The sequence below is a fragment of the Saccopteryx leptura genome, chromosome 10, assembly GCF_036850995.1.
Source record: "Saccopteryx leptura isolate mSacLep1 chromosome 10, mSacLep1_pri_phased_curated, whole genome shotgun sequence".
Taxonomy (NCBI): domain Eukaryota; kingdom Metazoa; phylum Chordata; class Mammalia; order Chiroptera; family Emballonuridae; genus Saccopteryx; species Saccopteryx leptura.
The window spans coordinates 44150643-44176777 of NC_089512.1; the positions used below are offsets into that span (position 1 = coordinate 44150643).

The following is a 26135-nucleotide window of genomic DNA, read 5'->3' on the forward strand; positions in this document are numbered from 1 at the left end:
TAAGCTGCATTTACACTGAGGAATTTGCGGTCTGGTGAGCAAAAACCTGACTGTGCAGTCAGCCTTGCTCTCATTCACTTCAATGGGAGGCAGGTGGATTCCTCATTGTAAATTGTCCTGAAAAGTACTGGGTTCTTCCTCACCCTCACCTCACTATTTGTGTGCAGAAACTGCAGTGTATCCTAGTTCACACTGTTCTTTAATAGAAATCTGCCACTAATCTTGAAAAATAGATGGATTAGTTTAGCAGTGAGCTACAATCACTGCTGAACTAATGGACCTCCTTACCTAGTGTACTGGGGCTACCATTCCGTAAATAGCTGCTTAACTAATGGATCTGTTTTTTCCAGATTAGTGGCAAGTTTTCCTAGAGCAGAAAAATTCCAAAGGTGGAATCTGCCATCCCCAATAGACTTCTATAGGAGGCAGATCTTTTACACTGCAGAATCCGCACAGCAGATTCCTCAGTGTGAGGCCTCTTTCAGTCTATTGGGGGTGGCGGATTCCACCTTTGGAATTTTTCTGCTCTAGGAAAAGCTCTAGCGTGAAAAAAATTAAGCAACATGCTCTATATTTGAGTGGAATCTGCTGCGGCCTCCCATTGACTTGAATAGGAGAGGAAGAAATGTGTCGGAAACTGTCATTTCTCTGCCTCTTATTGAAATCAAAAGGAGGCTGCGGCGGATTGTGTGGTAACCCGAGATTCTCAGGAGCTCTCTTCCACAAAATCCGCTGCACTCCCAATGAAATCAATAGGAGGCGGAGTCAATGCCGGAAACCGCTGATTTCAGCAGTTTCCTCATTCAGAATATGGGAAAATAGTGGGAGATATGGGAGATAATTATACATTGGGGAACAGTGTGAACTACATCTTATAGTGGTCTCTTATAGTATAAGATCGATGTAGTTCACACTGTGTAAATGTATGGTGCTTTGTGTAAGTGTAAGCTGCTTTGTGTACTGTGTAATGACTACACACAAAGCACCTTACACTTACACAGTATTGTGTGTATGGTGTGTGCTGTTTTTACATTATTAACCTTTTTTACACCAGCAGGCTGTCTCGCAGGCTCTCTTGGCTCTCTGCCTCTTGCCTCTCCGCCTCCTAGGCTTCTGTCCTCCGGCGCTTGCTGCACCCGCCCACTGATGACGTCAGCAAGCGCGGGACACACGTAATGCGCTGCTATAAACTGTGGAGCGTCCCCCCCCCCCCCCCCCCCCCCGCTTCCCCCGCCCCTTAGGCCCTGGACGGATGATGCAATCACGTCTGCGCATGACCGCAGGCATTCAGTTTGGAACGTACGCTGCTGCAGATGGTAGCGCGGCTTCTCAGCGGCTAAAGCCATCGGAAATATGTATTTTCCGATGGCTTTAGGCAACCCCTGTGTTTTGGTCGTTCGGGTCGCGACCCACAGGTTGAGAACTGCTGCCTTTAAAGTTTTTCCCATAGTAACAGATGTTTCTGCATAAAAATAATAAAATTTAAGAGTCTAGCTTCTTATTTTCTCTTTGGCAACTACTGTTGCTTGGACAATCATTACTCTCCCCCTTTTATTAAAAAAAAACCACCTGACAAAGAGCGCATCAAGTGGAAGCCCAGAAACCAGGCACTTCCCTTCCCGCCAATTGGACGCCTGAGGTAGTTGTCCAGCAGTCCTCACAAAGGAGACCTGAAGTGTGTGTGCTTCATTCACCCCCCCCCCCACACACAGTAGTTAAACACACTTAGAGGGACTGTCACCCAGCCTCCCTGGGCCACACACCCACAGGGCTCTCTTGGGGTACGTGGGGTGGGGTACACATGACAGATTAGAAGTGAGAGGTCCATGTGGAGTTCTCTGAACATTCCTTATCGTTCAGATATAGCACTGTGGTTGCAGAAGGCTGGTTTTCAACTTTAAGGTTTTACTGGTTTTAAAGATTTCAAGATGCTCCAGTATCATCTGATTGTCAGAGCTGTTTTGAAACTTCAATTCCATTCTCTTATAACTTCCTCTTTGCACAGTCCTGACACGCATTCCCCAACAGCATGGTGCTGTCCGCTGGCTCAGCATCTGGATTCCACTGTTTGCAGATCTGAGTGGCCAGGTCTCGCATGAATCCCGGGAAGTGGCCGAAACAGGCCCCATAGGACACGACTTTGATCCCAAACAGTAGTATGTCAGCTTGGCACTTGAAGAAATGGTTCTCACTCACTCTGAGCATGACCATGTAGTGCTCCAAATCCGCATTGTTCTGGACCGAGTATAGGAACAGTGCTTGGCTATCTGGTCTCGAAGGGTCTCCCCACAGCCCACAAACAGAAAGGACTTCCTCTGGTATAAGCTCTGGAGCACCTCCATCACTTCTGGGTCTTGGGTGACATCCTTATATCCTGAAGGATCCAATTCCATCCCCCAGGCGTCTGTGTATATGCCATGGATCTAAAGAACTCCGTCTCTGAGGTGTCTTGCCCACTTAAGGACCTTGGTCTTGTCCTTCAGCTCCAAGAAGTCCATGGGCTTGTTCTGCTGCTGCCCAAAGATCTCCAGCAGGTTGTCGTAGTTGGTGGTCAGCACCATTGTTCCCCTCTCCATCAGGCTGAGGATGGACTGCAGCACCAGCGGGTCCTGGATGTGCTGCTCCAGGTTGTCCAAGATCTCCATCAGGCTGGCCTGGAAGAAGTTTGGCTTGGTGTCGCCTGTCCGAGGTGACATTTTCCGGATCAGATCATGGGCAACAACCAGCAGGTCCTGGTCCTTCATCACCTTCCTGCGGAACTCAGCCATGTCCCCAGGGTGGAGCACCTCTAGCTGCTCCACAGCCTTGAGGTCGGCCTCCAGGCAGCTCCTCCAGGAGCAGAGGGCGGGGATCCCCGGGGCCACGGCTGCATGACTCCGGTACCGATCACCTGGAGCAGTTCTTGTGGCTGTTTCTGGATGAGGCTTTTAAAAAACTTTCTTGACTTTTGTTCACTTCATTCGTTGTCTTTTCCTGTGAATCCTTTAGCGCCGCCGAAACGCCAGTCGGAGCTCCCACCCGGCCGCCTCACACCCGGCCGCCTGTGCCTGTTCAGACGAGATCGGGCGCGTTCAGGGTGGTATGGCTGTAGACAACCTGTGCCTGTTTAGTGGTTCAGGTCTCCCGGTCTGGAGTGGTCGCTCCCCGCTCGCGCTGGGAGGGGCCGGGCGGGGGCCAGTGTTTGTGAGAATCTTGTTAGCAGAAAAAAGCCGAAGGTGCAATACATTTTAAGAAAAGTGCATGGCCTGTTGTGGACCGTAAATGGCAAAAAGCCATTATAGATTCGATGCTTAGCAAAAGGCTAAGTTCTCCCCCCTCCGCCTCCATATTGGCTATGATGCTGAGTGTTTGCACCCACTCCACTTGCTTCCTTGGGTTGCTGGAAGCAATATACATGCCCTCCTCTGACTCTGTTTGTTTTCCGGACGTTGGTAGATTTCACTAATGCATCCCGTTTTATGTCTTGGGAGAGTTCCTGTCTTAGCCTTGGATGTGCAACTTTGTATCAAGATCCTTGATTTGCGTATGGCTATATAATAAAGCGAACTGGGGCTATGGGGCACTCAGATACTGCCAGGCATTTTGAAGAGTCCTCCTGGTCCCATCGTTTCTGTTTTGACAAGTGTGTTTCCTTAATTCCGCACCGTTATTAGGAGCCGCGCTGGTCCGCGGCAATGGCCCAGTAATACAAAGTTGAGAACATTAAGCCTGTTAATTTATTTTTTTTCTTCCATGAATTGGGAAAAGAGTGCTGTGGAGGCAGAGTGAGTTCCCTGGGAATAAATGGCACATGGCTCTGAGTTTGTGGCACTCTAGAAATGGGGTAGGGCCCTGGCTGGGTGGCTCGCTTTGCTGGAGCATTGTCCTGCAATGCAGAGGTGGCTGGTTCAGTCCTTGGCCGGGGCACATACAGAAACAGATCGATGCTTCTGTCTCCCGCTTACCCCCTTCCTCTCTCTGGATTCAATAAAAATAAAAGATTTTAAAAAATATATAAAAAATAGAAATGGGGTAGGGCTGGAGGTAGCTGTGCCTTTCCCAAGGTAGGTGACTGGGGAAAAACAAGCTAAGTGCCTCAGGTAGGTTGAGAAGGCAGAGGAAAGATCTTGGGAGGTCTTCTGGAGTAGGTGGCTTTGGGACTAGGCTGATTGTTTCTCATAACTCTCTTGTGCTTTACAGTTTGCAAAGAGTGTTTATAAACATTATGTACTTGGATTTTCAGGACCTTGCAAGATAGATGGCTTCACCTCCATTTCACAGAGATGAGGAAACTGAGGCTCAGAGAGGAAATGGTCCTATAAAGGTGTCATAAAGGAGCAATGACTGCCTGACCAGGTGGTGGCACACTAGAAAGAGCATCAACCTGGGATGACCCAGGTTTAAAACCCTGAGGCCACCAGCTTGAGTGCAGTCTCATCCAGCTTGAGTGTGGGGTCACCGACTTAAGTGTAGGATCATAGACATGACCCCATGCTCACTGGCTTAAAGCCCAAGGTCGCTGGCTTGAGCCCACAGTCACTGGCCACTGGCTTGAGCAAGGGGTCACTGGCTCGACTGGTGCTGCCCGCATCGAGGCACATATGAGAAGCAATCAATGAACAACTAAGGCGCTGCAACTACGAGTTGATGCTTCTCAGCTCTCCCCCTTCCTGTCTGTCTCTGTCTGTCTCTATCTCTGTTCTCTTTCAAAAAAAAGGAACAATGATTAAATCTAGATTTTACCCTGAGCTGTCTGCCTCTATGCCTACTGTCCTTTTTCTTTACAACATGGCATAAAAGAGACAGGATGCCCGGTGGGGAGAATTGCAGGAGCCAAGACATGGAGGTGGAGCAGGGCAGGCGTTTGGAGACCTGTGATAGTGGCCTGTGCCACCAGGGCAGCATAATGGACCAGCCTCACTGGAAAGTAGCATTGGGTGAGCAGCAACTCTTTGGTGGTGATCACGTGGATAATTAGCTATGTGGAGTTACTATGTGAATTGCCTCACTTGGGGTGATTGAAGGGAGCTGGAACACTCAAGTCACTGGCAAGGGGGGGCACTGATTGATGACAGCAGGGCTCAAAAGTCTGCAAAACTTAAGATCTTCTTGGTTTGAGAATAGCCCCTTGCCCTGGCTGAGGGCTCTACCAGTCCCGAGGGTCTAGGCCTGGCCCTCATAGTCTCATTCAGAACAAGGCCCTGAGTTGACTCCCACCTGCAGAGAGCAGGCCTGCTTGGAAGCAGCAGGCAAGGCTTCAGGAGATTCATATGGGATGGTCAAACACTGGCTCAGTTGGTGAGGACCCCCACCTCATAGAAACAGTAGGAAGTGGAGAGTGAGATGAGAAATGGCCAGGCTGACTCATGCAACCCCTGATCTGGATGCTGCCAGCTGACCAAATAGCCACCCTCTGGTCTACCCACTGCCTGTCAGGGAAAGGGCCAGCCTCATAGTGAATAAGACAGGCACATCTCTGCCCTCAGGGGGACTGATGTCTGTCTGTAGGGTTAAACAGGGTGGCAGAGCACAAACAAATGCAGATACAAATTATAAATACACTTGTGAAGGAAACAACTAGGGGAGGGGATGGGGTGGGCAGGGAAGTTTCTCTGAAGGACTACCTTGTTAAACAGATGCTGGGACAGTAAGAACCAGTGGTGGGATTCAGCCAGTTCACACCAGTGCAGCAGAACCAATACCTAATTTTTTTTGTTGAATTCAGCAAACCGGTTGTTAAAATGGCACTTGTAATCAGGGTTCTCTCTAAAGTGGGCACCTGGGCAGCTGCCCAATGTACAAATCACAAATTTACATTCCTTACTCTTTTTTAACGTTCATCTACGCAACAGTGTATTCTAAGCGCCCATAGTAATGTTCATTCTGTCCATAGGTAAAAAAATGGGATCCTACTCCTACAGTGAAAAGATGGTTAAGGATAAATCAGCCTGACCAGGCAGTGGCGCAGTGGATAGAGCGTTGGACTGGAATGCGGAGGACCAGGGTTCCAGACCCCGAGGTCGCCAGCTTGAGCATGGGCTCATTGGGTTTGAGCAAGGCTCACCAGCTTGAGCCCAAGGTCACTGGCTCGAGCAAGGGGTCACTCGGTCTGCTGTAGCCCCCCGGTCAAGGCACTTATGAGAAATCAATCAATGGACAACTAAGGAACCGCAACAAAGAACTGATGTTTCTTATCTCTCTCCCTTCCTGTCTGTCCCTTTCTCTGACTTTCTCTGTCTCTGCCAAAAAAAAATCAAAAACAAAAACGGATAAATCACACAGCCAGTGATGCTTGGATAAAATCAAAGAAAATTGCAAGTGAGGCTGCAATACGGGCCCTGGCTGGTTGGCTCAGTGGTAGAGCATCGGTCTGGCACGCAGGAGTCCCAGGTTCGATTCCCGGCCAGGGCACACAGGAGAAGCGCCCATCTGCTTCTCCAACCCTCCCCCTCTTTTTCCTCTGTTTCTCTCTTCCCCTCCCCCAGCCAAGGCTCCATTGGAGCAATGTTTGCCTGGGCGCTGAGGATGGCTCTATGGCCTCTGCCTCAGGTGCTTGAATGGCTCTGGTCGCTACAGAGAAACGCCCTGGATGGGCAGAGCATCGCCCCCTGGTGGGCATGCCGGGTGGATCCTGGTCGGGTGCATGCAGGAGTCTGTCTGACTGCCTCCCTGTTTCCAACTTCAGAAAAATACAAAAAAAAAAATTAAAAAAGAAGCAATATGGAGCCTGACCAGGTGGTGGCGCAGTGGATAGAGCATCGGACTGGGTTGCAGAGGACCCAGGTTCAAGACCCTGAGGTCGTCAGCTTGAGCACGAGCTCATCTGGTTTTCTTTATTTGTTTGTTTGTTTGTTTTTTTATTTTTCCGAAGCTGGAAACGGGGAGAGACAGTCAGACTCCCGCATGCGCCTGACCAGGATCCACCCAGCATGCCCACCAGGGGACGACGCTCTGCCCCTCCGGGGCGTTGCTGTATTGCGACCAGAGCCACTCTAGCGCCTGGGGCAGAGGTCAAGGAGCCATCCCCAGCGCCCGGGCCATCTTTGCTCCAATGGAGCCTCGGCTGCGGGAGGGGAAGAGAGAGACAGAGAGGAAGGAGAGGGGGAGGGGTGGAGAAGCAGATGGGCGCTTCTCCTGTGTGCCCTGGCCGGGAATCGAACCCGGGACCCCTTGCACGCCAGGCCAACGCTCTACCACTGAGCCAACCGGCCAGGGCCAAGCTCATCTGGTTTGAGCAAAGCTCACCAGCTTGGACCCAAGGTCGCTGGCTTGAGCAAGGGGTTACTCAGTCTGCTTTAGCCCCACGGCCAAGGCACATATGAGAGAGCAATCAATGAACAACAAAAGTGCCACAATGAAAAAAAAATTGAAGCTTCTTATCTCTCTCCCTTTCTGTCTGTCTGTCCCTATCTATTCCTCTCTCTGACTCTCTGTGTCAAAAAAAAAGAAAGAAAAAAAAAGAAGCAATATGGAAATATCTTGTCTAACAGTTTTATTGTTTTTTGTCAGGTATTATTTAATATTTTTTCATTACTATTTTAAAACTCATAATCTAGTTTTGTGTACCTCTTATTATTATTTAAATATTAAATGCATGAAATAATAAGCTATCTTTTGAAATATCATTTTTAATACTTGAAATGGTCATTAGACCATTGTTAAATTATTTGACTCTCACCACTGGTGGGAAAGTACCCACTATATGAAGGTGGGTGCGGAAGGTGGAACGGAGTGTGTGCCAGGCAGTGGGAACAGTGCGTGAAAGGGCCCTGAGGTGGGAAGGAGCTTTGTATACTTATGGGATGGAAAGGAGACAAGTGCAGCTGAACCACAGTAAACAAGGCAGGTGAGAGGTAACAACAGGTGAGACTGGAGGTGAGCAGGGCCAGTCTCAGACCAGAGTAAGTCTTCTGTACTTACTCAAAATGCAACATGAAGCCACAGCAGGCTTTTAAGCAAGGTGTGACATGACCAGGAGTCAGTTTTCTCCATCTTCCTCTGGAGTGTGCCTCTTCTGTGAATAACTCCCACCCTGAATTTCCAAGTAGCAAAGTGGTTGAGGAGCTGGTATACCTGGTTTTGGTCTAGCTCTGCCTCTTACTAAGGGTGACCTAAAATCTCCCAGGTTGCTCTTTTTTCACAGGGAATGCCATAACTTACCCCAAGAGATGTTGCAAGGGCTAAAGGAGATTTCATGCGTATGCACACACGCCCACATCAGCCTGGCACAAGGCGGACTCTCAAAGGATAGTCTTCAACTGTTCCCTGTGGTTCTCTGCTCTTCCGGTTCCTCAAGGGTCATGAAGGTGAGCAGTGGAGAGAGGCTGGAGTCAACAAGAGAACTGGCTTCTGTCTGAATTTTAAAGTATTTGAATAAATTGAAAGATAGTACATGCCTTGGTTGGGAAAATGAAATATTATAGAATTTTGATCTGTTTAAATTAATTCATAAATTTAATGCAACTCCACATAAAATCTTAGGGTTTTTTTGGAACTAAAAATATCAACAACAATAGCTGACCTTTTCTGAGCATTTACCATGTGCTAAGTACTGAACTTGTGAAGCAGGTGTTATCCTTAACCTGATTTTTATAGTTAAGACCCTAAGGCCTATAGAGTGGATGAGTAACTTGCCAAGGTCACAGGGCTGGTAAATGTTGAACATGGATGGTCCCATTTCCAAAGCTAGTACTTTTAACCTCCATCTCATTACCTAGAATGTGTACAGACACATAAACCAATGTGATTATCAAGTGAAATTCTGAATAAAAGAAGATTCCATGAGGGGGAATTTAATAGACACGTGAGATCCTATTTTAAAGAATCAATATTTAGATCCACATGGTATCTGCTCAAATTGAGGTTTATAAAAGGAAATGGAGACCTCACAAATAGATCAAGCAACATCAAAAGACTAGCATAAAAGTAGATTTGACTAAATAAAGGGTCAGGGAAGAATGGTTTAATAAATGATGGCTGCATAAGCAATACAAACTGGTGACGCTGGTGGTGAGTGAAATCTATATTTCACTACACACAGCAAAATAAACTTGGGATAAATTATCATAAGAAAATTAAATATGAAATGAAATTGTAGAAAACTAGCAGAAAATAAACTAGCAGATGAGTGGAAGAAAGCTCTCTGTCAGCCTTGAATCAAGTAAAAAAAATTGGAATGGACTAGAATGACAGATTGAATATTAAAATAAAACAAAAATCGCCTGACCAGGCGGTGGCGCAGTGCATAGAGCATTGGACTGGGATGCGGAGGACCCAGGTTCGAGACCCCAAGGTCGCCAACTTGAGCGCAGGCTCATCTGGTTTGAGCAAAGCTCACCAGCTTGGACCCAAGGTCGCTGGCTCAAGCAAGGGGTTACTCAGTCTGCTGTAGCCCCACAGTCAAGGCACATATGAGAAAGCAATCAATGAACAACTAAGATGTCACAATGAAAAACTAATGATTGATGCTTCTCATTTCTCTCTGTTCCTGTCTGTCTGTCCCTATCTGTCTCTGTAAAAAAAAAAAAAAAAAAAAAAAGGTTTTAAAAAAACAAAACAAAAATGAAGAATGAGCTGGGAAAAATTTGCATCACTGATGATAAGGAATAATATCTATAATAGAAAAAATGTCCAAAGTTAGAAGAGGTTCAAGTCCCCAACAAATGAATGAATATGGACAGATCATTTACAGAAAGAGGAATACAGATAGTAAATGCATGAAAACCATTCATTTTAAAGGTCATCAAAGAAATGCTGAAGTAATTATCAATAGACACGATTAAATCATAAGGAAAATGATATGGTACCTAATGTTTACAAAGGTATGCCTTAACATTTGTTCTTGGGAGGCGGCAGAATGAGTGGGGCAGCTCTTTGAAAGTCCTTTGGCACTGAGGAGCAAAACCACCCTACAGTTTCTCAGCCTTCCACCGGAATATTTGGCTGCCAGGAATATTGTTCCAAGTGTAGAATGAAAGCATAAATTAGCAAACAATTGTAAAGAACCCAAACCTTTGCTTGGTAGCTCAGTTGGTGAGAGCATTGTCATTCGCCAAAGTTGGGGTTTGACCCCGGTCAGGGCACATACAAGAATCAAGCAATGAGTGCATAAGTGGAACAAATTGATTTCTCTGTCTCTCTCCCCCCTTCCTAGAAGTACCCAAATGTACCTTATTAGGAAACTAAGTTAATTGATGAGGATATCTGCACATCTTAAAAATGAATCTTATGAACAAAAGAAAAATGTTAACAGTAGCAATCACAAATGAGAAGATGTGATTGTAACAATGTACACACATGTATATAGAAAGGTTTTGTATATAAAAAGTTGCATTCCATAGTAGTATTATGGATACATTTTATTCTTTTTACAATTTGTTTTCTCTATGGCTGTTATATTGTATTTTCAATAATAAAAAATCTGGACTTTGAGCAAGTTTGTAAAGTGGGGTAATATTTCCCAGTGTGGTGGTGAGGAAGTGGCCTGTGCCCATCTGACAACCCAGACCTCCTTACAGTGGATGATTTCTCCTTCCTGAAAGGTAGGAGCCATCAGCACACTTTTCCAGACTTTTGCCCTTCAACCCGCTCCGGGGACTTCTGGGTCCCGGAGGTGCGGAGACTCCCTTCAGGAGGGAACTTTCCGGAGCAGGTAGGGATGGGCATATTCCACCTGCACCTGCGATCCCTGGGTAAGGAGCGAGCTACGGGAACAACCGCCCCTGGGCACCTCCGGTTTGGGGTCAGTTTAGCCACCTTCGAGCTTCTGTCCCGACCCGGACTCTCGGCTCTCCTTCCCAAATTCGGCATCCGTCTTGTCTCCCCTCGCTGGGGCTCCGAGTGGCAGGAAAACTCGGATTTACAGGGCGCCTCCTGCGGAAACCTGGAGACATCGGGTGCTCCTGGGTACTCGAATGTGACTTAGCAGACGGGGGCACATGAGTGCCCTTTCAGGTCTCATAGGACGCCCCAGACTGCGGACATGTGCCAAGCGTTCGGACAGAGTCCTCTCCAGCACCCACACGCGCCCATCTGGCATCGGCCGCCGCTCCGTCTGTTTCTTTGCTAATGCTATCTTGCCGGGGCGGTCACGTGCGGACGACAGCCGCAAGCTTCCTCCGGCCCATAAGCCAGAATCGACCCAGGGATGCCACTCGGTTTCTGGGCTCCGTCCACAACCCGAGGTGAGGCGCGGGGCCCTTCCCTTGTAGGCTGGAGCAGGGACGGGATGGACGCAGGATCCCCAGGGGCGTGTCTCCCCCGTCGGGGCTGGTCCGTGCGGGACCGCAGTACTGTCAGGGGTCGGAGAGGCCGCCGAGTGCCCCGCGTCACGACCTTGGGGGTGTTCACTGCAAGTTGTGGGCTGGTGGCAGGAGGGGCGGGTTTGGCGGGCGGTGCTGGACCCCCAGCACATCAGTCCTCGGACGCCTTCATGTCGCGCACCTCTGGCTGGGCGAGACGACTCGCAGGCGGGTTCGGGGAAGCCGGGATGTGGGGCGCCCGCGCGCGAGCAGCGCGAGGGGCGCGGGCGGCCGGGAGAAGCGCTGATGGGAGTGGGGGGGGGGCGCGGGCGCATGCGCCCTGCACCCGTGCCATATTGGAAGGAGTTGAGCGCGGAGCGCCGCCGCCGCCTCCGCCGGAGCGCGGGTGGAGCGGGGCGGGGAGAGCTGCCGGCCGCCCCGCTCCGCCAAGCCCAGCAGGAAGGGGGGCGCCAGCGAGCCAGCGCGGGCGCTGTGAGCGGAAAAAGCGCCCGTGCTGGGGAACGAAAAGAAAGGAAGAAAGAAAACGAGCGCGAGACGGAAAAAAGCGAGCGATTGAGGAGTGTGCGCGGGAAAACTCCCTACAGGTAAAAAAGCGGGGTGCGGCGGCCTGAAGGGGCGGCGGCGGCGCTGGGGCGGGGGACCGCGCGGCTCCCCCTGGACGCGGCAGCGCAACTTTGCCAACGAAACCGCTGGGAGCCAAAGGGCGGCGGGCGCGCGGGCTGAGGCGCTGAGCGCGGCGGCGGCACGTTGGGGGCGGGGGCGGTGGGTGGGGAGCGCGGCGCCCGCGGGCGGCCCTGCGCGCTGGCCTGCCGGGCTGCAGGAGCGCGCCTGGGCGCCTCCCCGCGGCGGGGAGCGGCGGCGGCGGTGCAAAGCCCCTTGAGGGCAGCTCGGCGCGCGCGGCAGCCCCAGGGGCGTGAAAGGAAAGTGTCCGGGCGGTGGCACCGGCGGGCGCTCAAGTTCCCTGCGTGCTGGTCCCGCAGCGCGCCCCTCCCTGCGCTCCCTGCGCGCCCGCCCGCCGAGCCCCCGCGGACCCGCCCGCAGCGGAGACCGGGGCGCGCCAGTCCGAATTTCGGAGGGCCGAGGTGGCGGCTGCGCGGAGGCGGAGCGTCTAGAGGCCGCCGCAACCGGTTGCTTCGGGCCGGCGTGGTGGAGTGAACCGGACCTCCCCGGGCCGCGCGCGAGCGGGCAGTGGGCTCGCCGGGCCCCGGGCCCCGACCTGCCACTTGGGAGCCCGTGACCGTTTCAATTTCTGTTCCTGAAGTCTCGTTTTGGAGACTGAAAAGGAGACTTTATAGAGGCGAGCAGTGTTTGGAGAAGCAGGGCCTGCTCTGTGGGGAGCAGAAACACCTTGTGAGAACAGAAATAAATTCCCGCGGAAAGGATGTCTGTTATCTTAAGTTTTTAACAAGATGTCAGCTGTTCGCTCAGGGTCTAAAACGGAGCGGTGAAGCACGGGTCACCTACAGTTTTTGTAAGGTGGCGAGAGGGGGTAGAACCCTCCTATCAGAGGCAGCGTTTTTATCTAGCAGGGGTTATTAGGCGGTGGGGGCACTCAAAGCAGTGCTGGTGAATGGCCCCAAGCCATCTTTCTGGAGCCTTACTTAGCAGTGATGTAGTTGGAGAACCAAGTAACCTTCAAAGATATTTGAAAGGAAATACGGATTTTGTCAATCCCTGCGTTGTCTTTAACTACATTTTAAAATTGTCCTTACTTTATTGCATCTGAAAATGAAGTTGTTCATTTGCCAACTCTCTTGAGGGGAGGGAGACAAGTGCATCTGTGCGTGTGTACTTTGGGGTTTGTTGGCCCGGTGTTTTGAGGGACATGTTAAATCCTCTAGGCCACGGGTAGATTCAGAGTTCAGATTTGTACAGTGTCAGAAAAGTAATGGCCTTTTGGAAACGGGAGTAGCCCAAGATCAGGAAACAGTTGTTACTACTGTTGTCATTGACTAGGTGCCTTATCTTGGGTAGTCTTACCCTTTATAGATACGGTTTTCCTTCTTTGCAGAATTATAGGATGAATAGATCATATTTCTGTGTGCTTTCATTTCTAAAATTTGGTGACTTTTTAAAATGAAAGATTAATCAGTATATTTTGAAAGGTTTACATAAAAGTGTTCAGAATATGCTGAAGGAGGGTGGAAGAGCTCTGTTCTGTCCCCAAGGGCAGTCCTGTAAGCACTGTACAGGTCCCCAGAGGCAGAGGGAAGACGAGGGGGACTCCAGGAGAGGCAGCAAGCAGAGTGGGGCCCTGAGTGGGGGTGAGGAATAAGGTGGGGTCCTCCCGCCAGGCCGGCAGACAGGGAACCCCCTTTGATCAGGCACAGATGCACCGTGGTCACAGCTGTCTGCCCCTTCTCTCCAACCTAGCAGAGGCCTGGCACTACCCAGATTAGTTCTGTCAGGCCCAAGGGCCTCACGGGCTCTGTGAACCCGCAGGGTGGCACAGAAACATCACATGCATGTGCGTCCATGCTGTGATCTGAGGGTCCAGCCTATTGTCTTCAACAGCCCCCCAAGTATATGTGGCCTGGAAAAGGGGGTGCTGGGAATGGTGCTCCTACCACCCCGGGGGTGGGGCGGATGGGAGTGGTCAGCTGCTCTGTGTTCCCACCCATGTGAGGAAAAGCAGTCCTGAAACACAGGCTGGTGGCAGTCAGGGTTCTTGGCGGCAACAAGTCCACTCTGCTGCAGCAGGCTCGGCGGAGTGCTTAAGAAGCTGGCCTCAGGCTCATGGGTGCAGCAGGGTCAGAGGCCAAGCTTCACTCCCCATCCCTGGCTCCTTCTTGAGATTCAGGGTTGGGCCATGGTTCTGGGAGTGGAATGGTGTCACAGACCCACAGGCTCAAGAGCAGGTGATAAGGGGTCTGAAAACTGCTTCTTGGCCAGACCATTTTTGTGCTGTGAGGTTCCCAGAGTCCTTGGCAGCTCTGGTGAAAGAATGGGCTTCAGCTGAAGGCAGCTGGTCTCTGCTGAGGGTCTGGGGGCTTCTGTAGGGGCCCCAGAGAGATGGTAAGGCCCAAGGAGGGGTCACCAGGGCCCCCCAGGAGAGTGGGGGGGCCATCGCTGAACTGCACTGAGCCCATGCAGCCCCTGGGGAAGGTGACTCATTCCCTGAAGCATATTCCCACAGCTCTATGGCCTCAGTTTTTCTGGAACTTTCCACTTAATGACCCAAATCCTGTGTACCATCTCAGTCCCAGGCAAACTGGAATAGTCACCCTATCATTGGGGTCTCTGTCCACCCGCTTCCCTCCCCCCAGACCTGGAATGAAAGTCTCTGTCTGTCCTGGTTGTCTAGGTAGGGCTGTCCATTTTGTGACTTGAAGGTCCCCCATTGCCCAGATGGTGGTGCTCCAACTCCACAGAGTCCAGGACGCCTTGAGTCTGCTGCAGGTGGTCCCGGGGAGTGAATGGCATTCAGACCGATAGGCTTTGGGGGGCCTCTAGGGTAGGGGTGGCTGGAACCCATCCCAAACATGCAGGGAGCTACCACTTCGCCTTCCTGTCTAGTTGTAATCCTCCCTGGTGGTTTGCTTCAGCATCTGGCATGAGCAATGGCCGCTGGTGCTAGGGTCATGGCCAGCATGGAAGGGAAGGACCGAGCATGCTGGCTCTGGACAAGGAGAGCAGGACCGAACAGATTTCAGAGGCTGTCATCCCTCAGGCCTGCACTCCCTTGGGTGCCTGGTGCCACGTCTGGCTTCTCCCACCACTGCCTGGCCACAGGCTAGCTCTGAGCTTCCCACACCCCAAAATAGCGTGTATGCCTGATACCTGCCTATAGCTTTGTCTTGGGGGGTGTTGGGCCCCAGCCTGAGACTCTGAGGCTCCTGGCCCTTTCCCACCTATAGTCCAAAGCTTTGTGGTTCCTGAGGACTTCGAGGAGCGCCTGAAGCAGCAACGCGTCGGGTCTACCACCCAGCTGCTCGCCCAGGCTGACTTCCCGCTGCAGGCCTATGAGCCCAAGGTGCAGGTGCCCTTCCTGGTGCTGCCGGGCCAGTGCCCCCGCAAGATCGAGATTGAGAGGTATGGCTGGGTGGGCTTTGGGAGGGCCTGTCCTCCAGGAGTCTGTGTCTGCCCGACTAGAGTGAGGGACAGCAGGTAATTCAGTGACCATTCCGATAGCAGAGGTCACAAAATGAGTCTGTCTGCAAGTGTTCAAATCCTTTAGCCCTTTGGTCTCTTAGCAATAACAAACTGCTTTCCTTGCTGTGGAATCAGGAGGGTGATATCTGAGTCAATGTGCTAGAACTGCCAGGCAGGACCGAAGGGCAGTTGGAGCCCAGTATACCAGTGCCAGCCATTACACCACTTCCTGATGTGTGCTAGAGGGGGGAGGGCCCTGGAGGGGTCCCTGGGCCACATCCCGACACTCTCTACCCCGTGGACTTCTGCTGACACCCATTGAGCCACCTCACACAGCTGTCATGAGATCCCCTTGTCTTCCTTCACCAGGAGGAAGCGGCTGTACCTGAGCCTGGACATTGAACAGTTGCTGGCCAGAGAGGGCATCGACTCCAACAAGCTCATGCCCAGGCACCCAGACCCCTACCACCCCCAGACCATTGAACAGGGCAATGACCCGCTCTTCCCCATTTATCTCCCGCTGAAGGTGAGCTCAGCTTCCACAGAACACTAGTGGTCAAGGGGAGGGTGTTCAGGACCTTGACTAAGGGGTCAAACCAGAAAGGGGACCCCATGGCAATCACAAGTGCTTACTTGTCAAACAAGGCAACTGCATAGTTAAAGCCCCCTAAGGGTCTTAAGCATTCTAGGCCGGGACAGAGGGGTCCCAGGACCAATGGGATGCTGATTCTCCATTTCTTCCCTGGGAGCCCAGGCAACGTTTATGCCTGCTCCTGCCCCCGCTGCAACCATGGGCACCAAGAAGCAGCTCAGCTGAACTGCAGAGTATGTACAGGCCTCCCTGGCCACTTTTCTGGGCTGACCGAGATGGCGAGACAGGGAGTGGTGGAGAGCATTATTGCAACTCCTTTGGGGTACCAATGGGGAAACTGAGTCCAGGGAGGAAAAAGAGGGAGGATAGCCTGCTCTGGCTTTCACCTGCCTCCCTATCCTTCCTCTTGATGGCCCTGAGTATCTCTTGAGGGGAGGCAGAGCTGAATCCAGACGCACATCTCCCTAAGTGTGACCTCTGACAGCTCTGAGTCTCCATCATTTCCAAGTCTGAGTGAGGTGCTTAAGAAAATCCAAGGGCCGCCTCTTGCCTTGGGCCTGAGTTGGGTGATCTCGGGCAGTGGGAGAGAGAGCTCATATCCCACTGTAACTCCCCAGGTAGCCCTCTGCTGGAACCTCAGGATGGCTTGGCTGGACAAGGATCCAGGGAGGGGTTCATAGAGCCAGAACTCACAGGCCCCTGTGAGCAGCAGAGAAGGGGTTCCAGCTCTCTGGTCTCTAGTCTGCGGCACCTACACCTGGGGAGGAGCCTATGTAGGCAGCCCCATCCTCTGGCATGCCCAGCCCTCTGAGGCCCCACTGGGTTGAGCTGCCTCCTTGTGATGCCTGCTGCTTTCTTCTAGGTATTTGACAATGAGTTTGACTGCCAGACTCCTAGCGAATGGATCAACATGGGCTTGGAGCCAGGGTCAAAGGACAGGAAACCAGTCCCAGGAAAAGCCCTCCTGCCCCCCAATGACTTCCTAGGGCACGGTGAGCACAGCCGGCCTTGGTGGAGGACAGGATCCTTGTCTTTTTTTTTTTTATTATTCATTTTAGAGGAGAGAGAGAGAAGGGGGGGAGGAGCAGGAAGCATCAACTCCCACATGTACCTTGACCGGGCAAGCCCAGGGTTTTGAACCGATGACCTCAGCGTTCCAAGTCGGAGCTTGATCCACTACTGTGCCACCACAGGTCAGGCCAAGATCCTTGTCTTTGCCATCAGTCCTGGCCACAGGTTCCTGGGTTGCCCTGGGCCTCGCAGCCCTGGGAGGTGAGGTGCCCACCTATTAAGACCTCCAAGCTGGGATACAGGCCAAAGGACTGGCCACACAGAGGCAGGAAATGCAGAGAACAGGGATGACATTGGTGGGAGGGCTGGGCAAGGTACACCTGGATGGTGTCTAATGTTAAAAACAAAACAAAACAACTTTGACTTATTGGTAATAAAAAATATTCATGCCTTGGCAATGTGCATAAGGGGCACAGTTCAAGCCCTTCCATCCCACCACCCAGAAATCACCAGTACTCCGGCTCTACGTGTGGCCCTTGGCTTTCACCTCTACATAGACAATACACACACTGTCATACATTCTCACGCTTGCAGACACAGAGACATACCATCACACACGTTCACATTCACACCATCTCACACACTCACAAACACATGCAGTCACACTCATATGCATATTTTTACCAAACACACTCACTCCTACCATCACCCATTTGCAACCACTATCGCACCCCCATACTCTGGTGCCCAGGTTTGCTTAGCCTTGTCTGTGTCGGCCCCCTTGGCTGCAGGTCTGCTCTGGGGGCCGTACAGGCTCTCTCTACTTGTCTGCTGCTGGGAACAGTGCCAGCTACCCAGCTTGAGTGGCTGGTTCTGTACAGACATCCTTGGAAGGTCTGGGTCATGGGGTTGGAGGTTGGAAGTAGCCATGCCCCTGTACAGGGCTGAGGGCCACTCTTCTTCCTGCCAGTGGGTAGACAAGCCACCATGGAGCAGGAGTGGGCCAGATGGCAGGTAGGAGTGTGAGAGCCATGTTGGTTTTAAGGCTGCACAGCATCCAGGGGGCCCTCAGTGAGTCCATTGAGCACACTGTTAACTTTATGTTTCCGTTTAAAATCAGGTTAATGCTGGCATCCATTTCTCTGAAATAGACAAGAAGCCCAGGATGTTCCCTTTTTTTTTACTTAATTACAAAAATAATTTTAACTCAGTTGTTCCCAGATCACCAGTTCTTGGTGATAAAACCAGAAGGTTTGGGGCTGCATTAACCTTAAATGCACCAAGTATCAGCCTCCCTGGAGCGTTTCTGTCTGCACCCTTCACATGGGTCCTGGCCCTGGGAGGCAGGGGGAGGGGCTGGCAGGGAGTGTTCCTGACTGCGGACTCTTCTGTCCTGCTGGGGGCTTCTTTTTTGTTGTTGTTGTTGTATTTTTCTGAAGCTGGAAACGGGGAGAGACATGCGCCCGACTGGGATCTACCCGGCACGCCCACCAGGGGGCGATGCTCTGCCCCTCCGGGACGTCGCTCTGCCGCGACCAGAGCCACTCTAGCGCCTGGTGCAGAGGCCAAGGAGCCATCCCCAGCGCCCGGGCCATCCTTGCTCCAATGGAGCCTCGGCTGCGGGAGGGGAAGAGAGAGACAGAGAGGAAGGAGAGGGGGAGGGGTGGAGAAGCAGATGGGCGCTTCTCCTGTGTGCCCTGGCTGGGAATCGAACCTGGATCCCCCGCATGCCAGGCCGACACTCTACCGCTGAGCCAACCGGCCAGGGCCTGGGGGCTTCTTTTGTGACATCTTTTCTGCTAAGCTGAGCCAAGACAAGGTTAGCATTTTTGAAAAGGAAATTTACTAGAAAGGGACAGGAAAGCGAACACAGAACCAAAGCCGGTGAGGTACAGCACAGCTCCCTCCTCTCCTCATCTGTCTGGCATCGACCAGCAGCGAGTGTTTCCTGGGAATCCCAGCCCTTTTCCGTCCTCATCCCTCTCTATTACTGACATTTGTTGTAAGCCACGATGTACTGAGGCCTCCTCTGCCTGGCACCGTGTCATGTGTGTCTAACTTCTACGAAAGTTTGTTGAGGCTCTGGCCAGTTGGCTCAACAGTAGAGCATTGGCTGGCTTATGGAAGTCCCGGGTTCGATTCCCAGTCAGGCATACAGGAGAAGCGTCCATCTACTTCCCTACCCCTCCCTTTTCTCCCCCCCCCCCCCCAGCCATGCTGAGATTGGCTCCATGGCCTCTGCCTCAGGTGCTCAAAATTGGCTCTGGTTGCAACAAAGCAATGGCCACAGATGGGCATAGCATCACTCCCTAGTGGGCTTGCCAGGTGGATCCTGGCCTTTAAGTGTTCTCAGCTCCGACTGTTAGTCTTCTCTTGTTCTTTACATTGGACATAGTTGTCCACATTTTAATACACGGTAGAGGGTTTGAGAAGCAAGCTGGGAACCCACTCGCCTTGGTGCAAAAAGTTCCCATAGTTAAGGGAGCCACGTGCCAACTGTGGGGATACTTCTGAGCTCGCCGCCTGGCCAGGCAGAACCTTGCAGCTGTGACAGACAGGAGTAAACTCTAACTGTGGAGATGAACGCCCACAAGGCTTCTTGTGGCTGGAGGTGGCTGGACTGGCCCCTGAGGCCCGGAGTCTGGGACTGGATTTCATTCTGATGCTGAGTGGATGTTCTAGGACAGTGATGCTCAAACTTCACTGTGTCCTCAGATCCCCTGGGAGCTTTTGAAAGTGCAGATTCTGACTGAGAAGGTCGGAGTGGCCCAAAAGTCTGAATTTCCGAGCTCCCGAGTGACTCCGGTGCTGCGATGCTGACGTCGCTGACACCTGGGAACTTTTATCCACTGCACCCTCAGAAATGTGTGAAGGTGGAGGTGGGGTTTATTTTAAATAGTTCTGGTATGGACCTAAGAACCTTTAGAAAGCGAAACCTATAATCTTCAAAAGTAGTGGAATTAATGGGCCCAATATATGTACCTGAATTTTCCATCTATTCAGTGAACAGCCTCCTCACCGGCAAGGTTTACGGTGCTCCTCCCGTGGCTCCCAGGTGCCGGAAGTCCTCGCAGGGCATAGATCATGTTTCACCATCCCTGTTAGGTTGTGAACCCCTGTGACACAGTGATTGGGTTTTAATGTCCTCTGTTGTCCTCCCGATGTACAGCTCAGACCTCGTATTTTTTTGCCTGAATGAACACATTTGACTTTCCTTCTCTTGTGGGTGATGAACACCAGTCCATTACCAAGTGTTTAGTGGCCTAATATACTCTAATGTGTCTTAAAAATGAGACAGCAGAGCCATTGGGGTGGAGACATAATTTAATTGCATTTTACCCAAGTGTCTCTGGTTGTGTTGAGAATGAAGTGGAGGACAGGAGTGACACAGGCATAAGAGATGATGGCTTGGGCTAGACTGTGAACACAAGAAGTGAGAAACGGGTGGGTTCTGGGTATATTTTGCAGGCAGGATTTGCCAGCGGGTTGGATGGGAGGTGTGAGATAAAGGGAGGAATTCAGGACGACTCCAGGCTTTTGGCCTGAGCAGCTAGAAGCATGGAGCTGCCATCAGCTGAACTAAGGGAAGGTATGGGTGAAGCAAGCATTGGGGGGGGGGGGGTGAGGATAAGGACTCGGCTTAGACATGTTAACTTTGAGAAATTCTGCGTGAGACATCCAAGTGGGGTGTCAAGTAGGCAGCTGGCTGTATGTGTGGGGTTTGAGAGTCACCAGCACATAAAAGGCACTTAAGTCTCAAGATTGAGATCACAAAGAGAGTGAGCTTACATAGAGAAGAGGACCAAGGATCGAGTTCTGATCGAAGTCAACAGGTCAGGCGGAAGAGGAGGAACCGGCAAACAGACCTTAGGGAGTGACCAGGAGAAAGGAGAGAAAACAGGAGATGGCAGCATCCCAGAAACCAGTGGAAGAAAGTTGGACAAGGAAGAGGGAGTCATCTACTGTGTCAATGCTGCAGGATCAAGGGTAACGGGAACCAACCACTGAATTTAGCGGGACTGAAGCCCCTGGAGACCTAGAAAAGGATGGTGGTAGAATGATGGGTGAAAGCCTCGTTGGAGCAGTTTAAAGAGAAAGGAGAGGAGTTCATGATAGTTAAGTAAAGATTACTCTTTTAAGATAACTTCCTACAAGAGACAGAGAAGCGGGGGGGGGGGGGGGGTAATCTGGCAGACGAGGTGGGGCAAAGGTTTTGTTTTAAGATGGGAAAGATCCAGTAAAGAGACAAAAGAGAGAGGCTTAGCTTGGGTGCCCACCAGGTTCAATCAATAGAAGAATGAAATCACATTGTACAAAAGATTGTAATCTTGTGGATGGTGGCCGGGGGAAGTTTCCATGAAAAGCAAAGTCAGACAACCTGATAGCTGTCCTTTACAAAGAACACCACTTCTGGGCTCCTTACCAGGAGCTCCCACTAATCTTAAGCTTAGCTTTAGCCCTCTGTCTACTTAGGAGCTGCATGCTCTTGCCACATTCACAAGCAGAGCAGCTGAACAGTAAAGCAGGAAACTTGCTCAAAGGCACTGAAAGGTCAGTGGCAGAGCTTGAATCCAAGGCTGCCAAACATCAAGAGGCTGTGTCTCCACTCACTGCGCTCACCAGCCTTCCTCCTCTGGCTCCGGGCAGGAAGGAGATACCTCGCATGGCCCCCAGTGGTCTCCTTACTTCAGATCTGCCTGTAAAGATGGTGTTCTGAGCCAGACACTGTCAACTTTCATTGTTCTCCACAAAACTTTAGGGACATTTGAATAAGAGGAAATGAGACAGACAAGTGGTCCTCTTCTTTTCTTTATTAATGAGTTGAGATACACAAAGACTTAATAAAAAGTTACATAAAAATCTCAAGCGTCATTGAGATTTTCAGGCATCACTCTGTTTCACAATGGCCACCTGTTAACACTGTAACAGAAGCTGGGCGTTCACAGGTGCTCCATTATTCAAGTATCTTTCATTCTAAGTAAACCGAATGGAATTTCTAATCCGATGAGCTCCTAGTGGAAGGAGGCTGTCCATGGCTCTGGATTTACTGTAACATGTGAAGGGCCTTTGAGTTAGAGCTGCCACAAGTTAGTGGGTCACATCTGGCAAAGTGAGACAGGCCATGCTAGGCTACCAGGCACTCTCTATAGCAAGTGCCATAGGAAGGTGTGTGGGGGGTGGGGCAAAGTACAGGGGAATCCAGTGGCCATACCCGCAGGCTGTGGGGTGGGGAGAACGGCTAGGATTACCTGCTGAGAAGAAAAGGAGCCCTTGAAGGGAGAGAGTGTCAGAATTTTAGAAGGAAATCTGAGAGTACACAGCGGCAAAGGAGTGAGGGGACTTAAGGAAGGGTGTGCTCCAGAGGATGTACTTATTCAGGTAGTCTGGGAAAACAACGGGAACACCAGGGTGTCACAAAAGACACAAGTCCCGTTGGGCTCCTCAGTCATGGTGTAGCGTGGCCAGCTGGTTTCCAGACTGACCCTGCCAGGTGACCATGGCGAAAATGTACTGGGGATGCCCTAGGGTCACTCCACTCTGGCCTACCTGGAAGCCTTCCTTGCCACAAGGGCCACAGTTCTCTGAAATGCAAAGAACCATCTTTTAAAAGTGTTATTTACCCATCTCACCTATGAGGAAACAGTCACGGGAGATGAAGCAGAGACTGCCAAGGGCCATCCATCCTTTAACCAGTTTCTCTCTGGGGCACTGTGGAGTTTAGCTATGGGCTGAGTGCCCACAGCTTCCAGGACGGATGCCCTGGAAGATGAGGCCAAGGGTGGGCAGGTGCACTGCCCCTTGGGCAGGGAGGGACATGGGGGAGACCAGAGTGGTTAGAACCCCTTTGGTTACCTTCATGGCTAAGGGCTTTATTCTACGTCAGCTGATCTCCTTGCAAGACTCTCCACATAATGCTTAAGGAGCTGCAGGCTCCACAGTGGGCAGGGGGTGCTGGTGGTGGTCCATGCCCAGTAGATGTCTTCCAACAGTGAGCACTGCCCTGTGTGCAGGGCTGCTTGTTCCACAGCACCAGTTCAATGCAAAGCATCTCCATCCTTACTTCTTCCTGCCTGCCTTGCCTCTTCCTCACCTCCAGTCTGCAGCTGCCATCAAACTGCACCCAGGGCTGCAGGCTCAGAGGAGCATGAGGGTTGGAGGGAGCCAGGCCCTGTTAGTGTTTAAAATGACCATTAATTAACATTATAGGACCTTGGGAAGCTGTGAGGTGCCTGATCTGGAATGTTTTTTGTTATCCTAGAAAGAAAGGGCCATTTAGACAAACAAGTTTGATTTCCAACTAACAGAAGCCTCAACTGCTCCGTTCTGCAGCAGAATCACTCTGTGGCTGGCCCCCCAGTGCTGGTGATCTTGCCGAGTTAAGAACTCGGCGTGTTTTCAAAACTGGAGAAGGATCAAGGTGTCCCGATGACCAGGTGGGCACTCACTTTCCCCGAGGGTTCTTTCTCCAAACAGTGGCCAGGCCACCTGCTAGGGACGCTCTAGTTTGCCTAACAACCTGGTTTGTAACATTTGGAAAATAAGGTCACTAGTTGCGCCATCTCCTGTTCTAACCTCTCCTCAGGAACACACTGATGTTCCTGCTGCCCCTCCACCCTTACTCTGGTCCCTAATTCCAATCTCTGATACCAACAGCACCTGGTGGACATCATCAGGGAGTTGGAGGCCTGTCACCTAGTAGAAACGTGTATGGCGGTGACATCACCTCAGCCTTCTTTCCTGCTCTGACCGTATATAATAGTTAAGATCCTGCCCTGGCCGGTTGGCTCAGTGGTAGAGCGTCGGCCTGGCGTGCAGAAGTCCCGGGTTCGATTCCCGGCCAGGGCACACAAGAGAAGCGCCCATCTGCTTCTCCACCCCTCCCCCTCTCCTTCCTCTCTGTCTCTCTTCCCCTCCTGCGGCCGAGGCTCCATTGGAGCAAAGATGGCCCAGGGGCTGGGGATGGCTCCTTGGCCTCTGCCCCAGGTGCTAGAGTGGCTCTGGTCGCAACAGAGCGACGCCCCGGAGGGGCAGAGCATCGCCCCCTGGTGGGCGTGCCGGGTGGATCCCGGTCGGGCGCATGCGGGAGTCTGTCTGTCTCTCCCCGTTTCCAGCTTCAGAAAAATACAAAAAAAAAAAAAAAAAAAAAAAAGATCCGAGAGGTTAATAAAGGCATGTGCCAGAAAGGCAACCTAATGCTAAGTTTGCAAATTAAAGGGGCTGTGCACATATTGGGCTTAAGAAGTGGTCATTGGCCCTGGCCGGTTGGCTCAGTGGTAGAGCATCGGCCTGGCGTGCAGGAGTCCCGGGTTCGATTCCCAGCCAGGGCACACAGGAGAAGCGCCCATCTGCCTCTCCACCCCTCCCCCTCTCCTTCCTCTCTGTCTCTCTCTTTCCCTCCCACAGCCGAGGCTCCATTGGAGCAAAGTTGGCCCAGGCACTGAGGATGGCTCTATGGCTTCTGCCTCAGGCGCTAGAATGGCTCTGGTTGCAACAGAGCAACGCTCCAGATGGGCAGAGCATCGCCCCCTGGTGGACATGCCGGGTGGATCCCGGTCAGGCGCATGCGGGAGTCTGTCTGACTGCCTCCCCATTTCCAACTTCAGAAAAATACAAAAAAATCAAGAAAGAAAGAAAGAAGCGGTCATCAGTGGATTCAGAGGGAAAAGGATTCAGGCCTTGGTGCCATTTGAGTAATGACAGTACCGTGTCAGATCACTGTTGGTTAAGATTCAGCACAAACTAGAATTTCCTGGGTGGCACCCATATTAGCTTCCTTTGACGTGGAGAAACACGCAGGCCTGTCAGCAGGCAGCACAGCGAGGTGCAGAAGCCCTGTCACCGCTGAATCCACACTCACTGGTAAAGAAATGAACACGTGAGCAGATCTGCTTACTTTAGTTTATACATTTCCAGGATAATGAAACCCCTCTTGGAACTGATGCTCCCGTGCCGGCATGTCCCCTCCACATAACATAATTCTGTTCCCTAATATCTGCAGTACAGCCCTGCGGGCACGCACGGCTCTCCTCTCTCCAGTTTCCAGGCCACGAGCAGGGTCTGCTTCTCCCGAGGCCTCCAGCTTCAGTCCCCAGGAACTGCCGGCCTCTCAGCACTTCATTTTGAGTTGAGTTTTGGCACTGCTGGAAAAACTCAGTTAAAAACGACAACAACAAGATTCCAGACATGTTGTCAGAGAGATCTGCTGAAGACTTGAAATTTCACCAGGCAGTGGGCATAGACACCCTTGATATAATAATCGTCACTAAAATAATTTAAAAATCTACAAAAGACACCCAAGCTCAGACACCGTAGACTGGAGACAAGGGGGGAGCTTGGTCATGGCTTATTCTGTAGTCTGTACGTGGTGGACACACACTTCCACATCACACCAGCACTGTGTAGTTCAGACACAACACAGCCCCCGAGCGGTGGGGAGGGGCCGCGCGGCACCAACCCAGGGGCTCAGACGCCGCGTCTGTGTCGCGTTGCTTCCTTGTGTCTCAGGAGACACGGGAAAGCCTGTGCCCCTTGGGTGAAGCCGGACCCCATTTCCTCCCTGTCCACCCTCCCTTTCTCCCTTCCTGCACCACGTCCTCGGGTGAAGGGTTATGGTTAAAGATGGTTTTCAGTGAGGTTAGGCAGTAGAGGGATTCCGAGGGCTGGCCAGTTCACAGTCACTGTGCCCGGGGCTCAGGCCCATCAAAGGATCACACACTGAAGTTTGTGGGTGCCAGTGGCCCGGTCTCCCCGCCATTTGGTTTTCTTCTTCTTCTTCTGGCTTTTTTCTGGAATCTGTTGCCTTTTGAGACAATGAAGGGCAGAAAATCAAAATCGGAATGGGCTTTGCTTCTCCCGGTCCGCTTCCTCCCCTGCCCCTGGCTCTTAGGCAGGGGGGCTTGGGGGGTAGAAAGGCTGCTGCCTGGTCTGGACAGTGTCTCTGAGGCAAGGAAAGTGGGGAGCAGGAGGGGGCAAATCTTATCCTACTGGTGAGAATTCCTGCCATCATGCTGTGGCTACCTTAATTTAAATCATACTCTTAACATTATGTGCTGGCCTCCATTTCTGTTTTATATTTTAAATAAAATGACAAGTCATTTCAGTACAAAAACTTGATCCATGTTTTCCGTTAATTTGTCCCTATATCTAAAACCTCTTCTTGGAACCATGGGTCTGTAACTGCCCAGAACACATCCTATCCT

General features: G+C 51.5%; 3 protein-coding genes and 1 pseudogene across 5 annotated transcripts in view; 2 read left to right on the forward strand and 2 right to left on the reverse strand.

Annotated features, from left to right (window-relative positions):
- Positions 1-1923: 1923 nt before the first annotated feature.
- On the reverse strand, positions 1924-8175 carry LOC136381842 (protein FAM118A pseudogene; annotated as a pseudogene).
- A 2944-nt stretch (positions 8176-11119) lies between these two features.
- On the forward strand, positions 11120-23369 carry LOC136381876 (dynein axonemal heavy chain 1-like). The gene is made up of 5 exons (XM_066350401.1): positions 11120-11162; positions 15098-15272; positions 15702-15858; positions 16787-16916; positions 23195-23369. The coding sequence occupies exons 1-5, from the start codon at positions 11126-11128 to the stop codon at positions 23224-23226; spliced, it is 531 nt and encodes a 176-aa protein (XP_066206498.1). The 5' UTR covers positions 11120-11125; the 3' UTR covers positions 23227-23369.
- The window catches only part of NME9 (NME/NM23 family member 9), a 123410-nt gene continuing 108878 nt past the window's right edge, over positions 11604-26135 (forward strand). The window contains exon 1 of one of the 2 annotated variants that reach the window (XM_066350397.1): positions 11604-11824. The gene's annotated coding sequence lies outside the window, so the exon portion shown is untranslated. The remainder of the gene's footprint in view (positions 11825-26135) is intronic. The other variant, XM_066350391.1, reaches the window with a different exon arrangement.
- MRAS (muscle RAS oncogene homolog) overlaps positions 21727-26135 on the reverse strand; it is a 73508-nt gene continuing 69099 nt past the window's right edge. For both annotated transcript variants that reach the window (XM_066350400.1, XM_066350399.1), the window contains exon 6: positions 21727-25735. In XM_066350400.1, the coding sequence (XP_066206497.1) occupies positions 25636-25735 (100 nt within the window). In that variant the 3' untranslated portion in view covers positions 21727-25635. The remainder of the gene's footprint in view (positions 25736-26135) is intronic.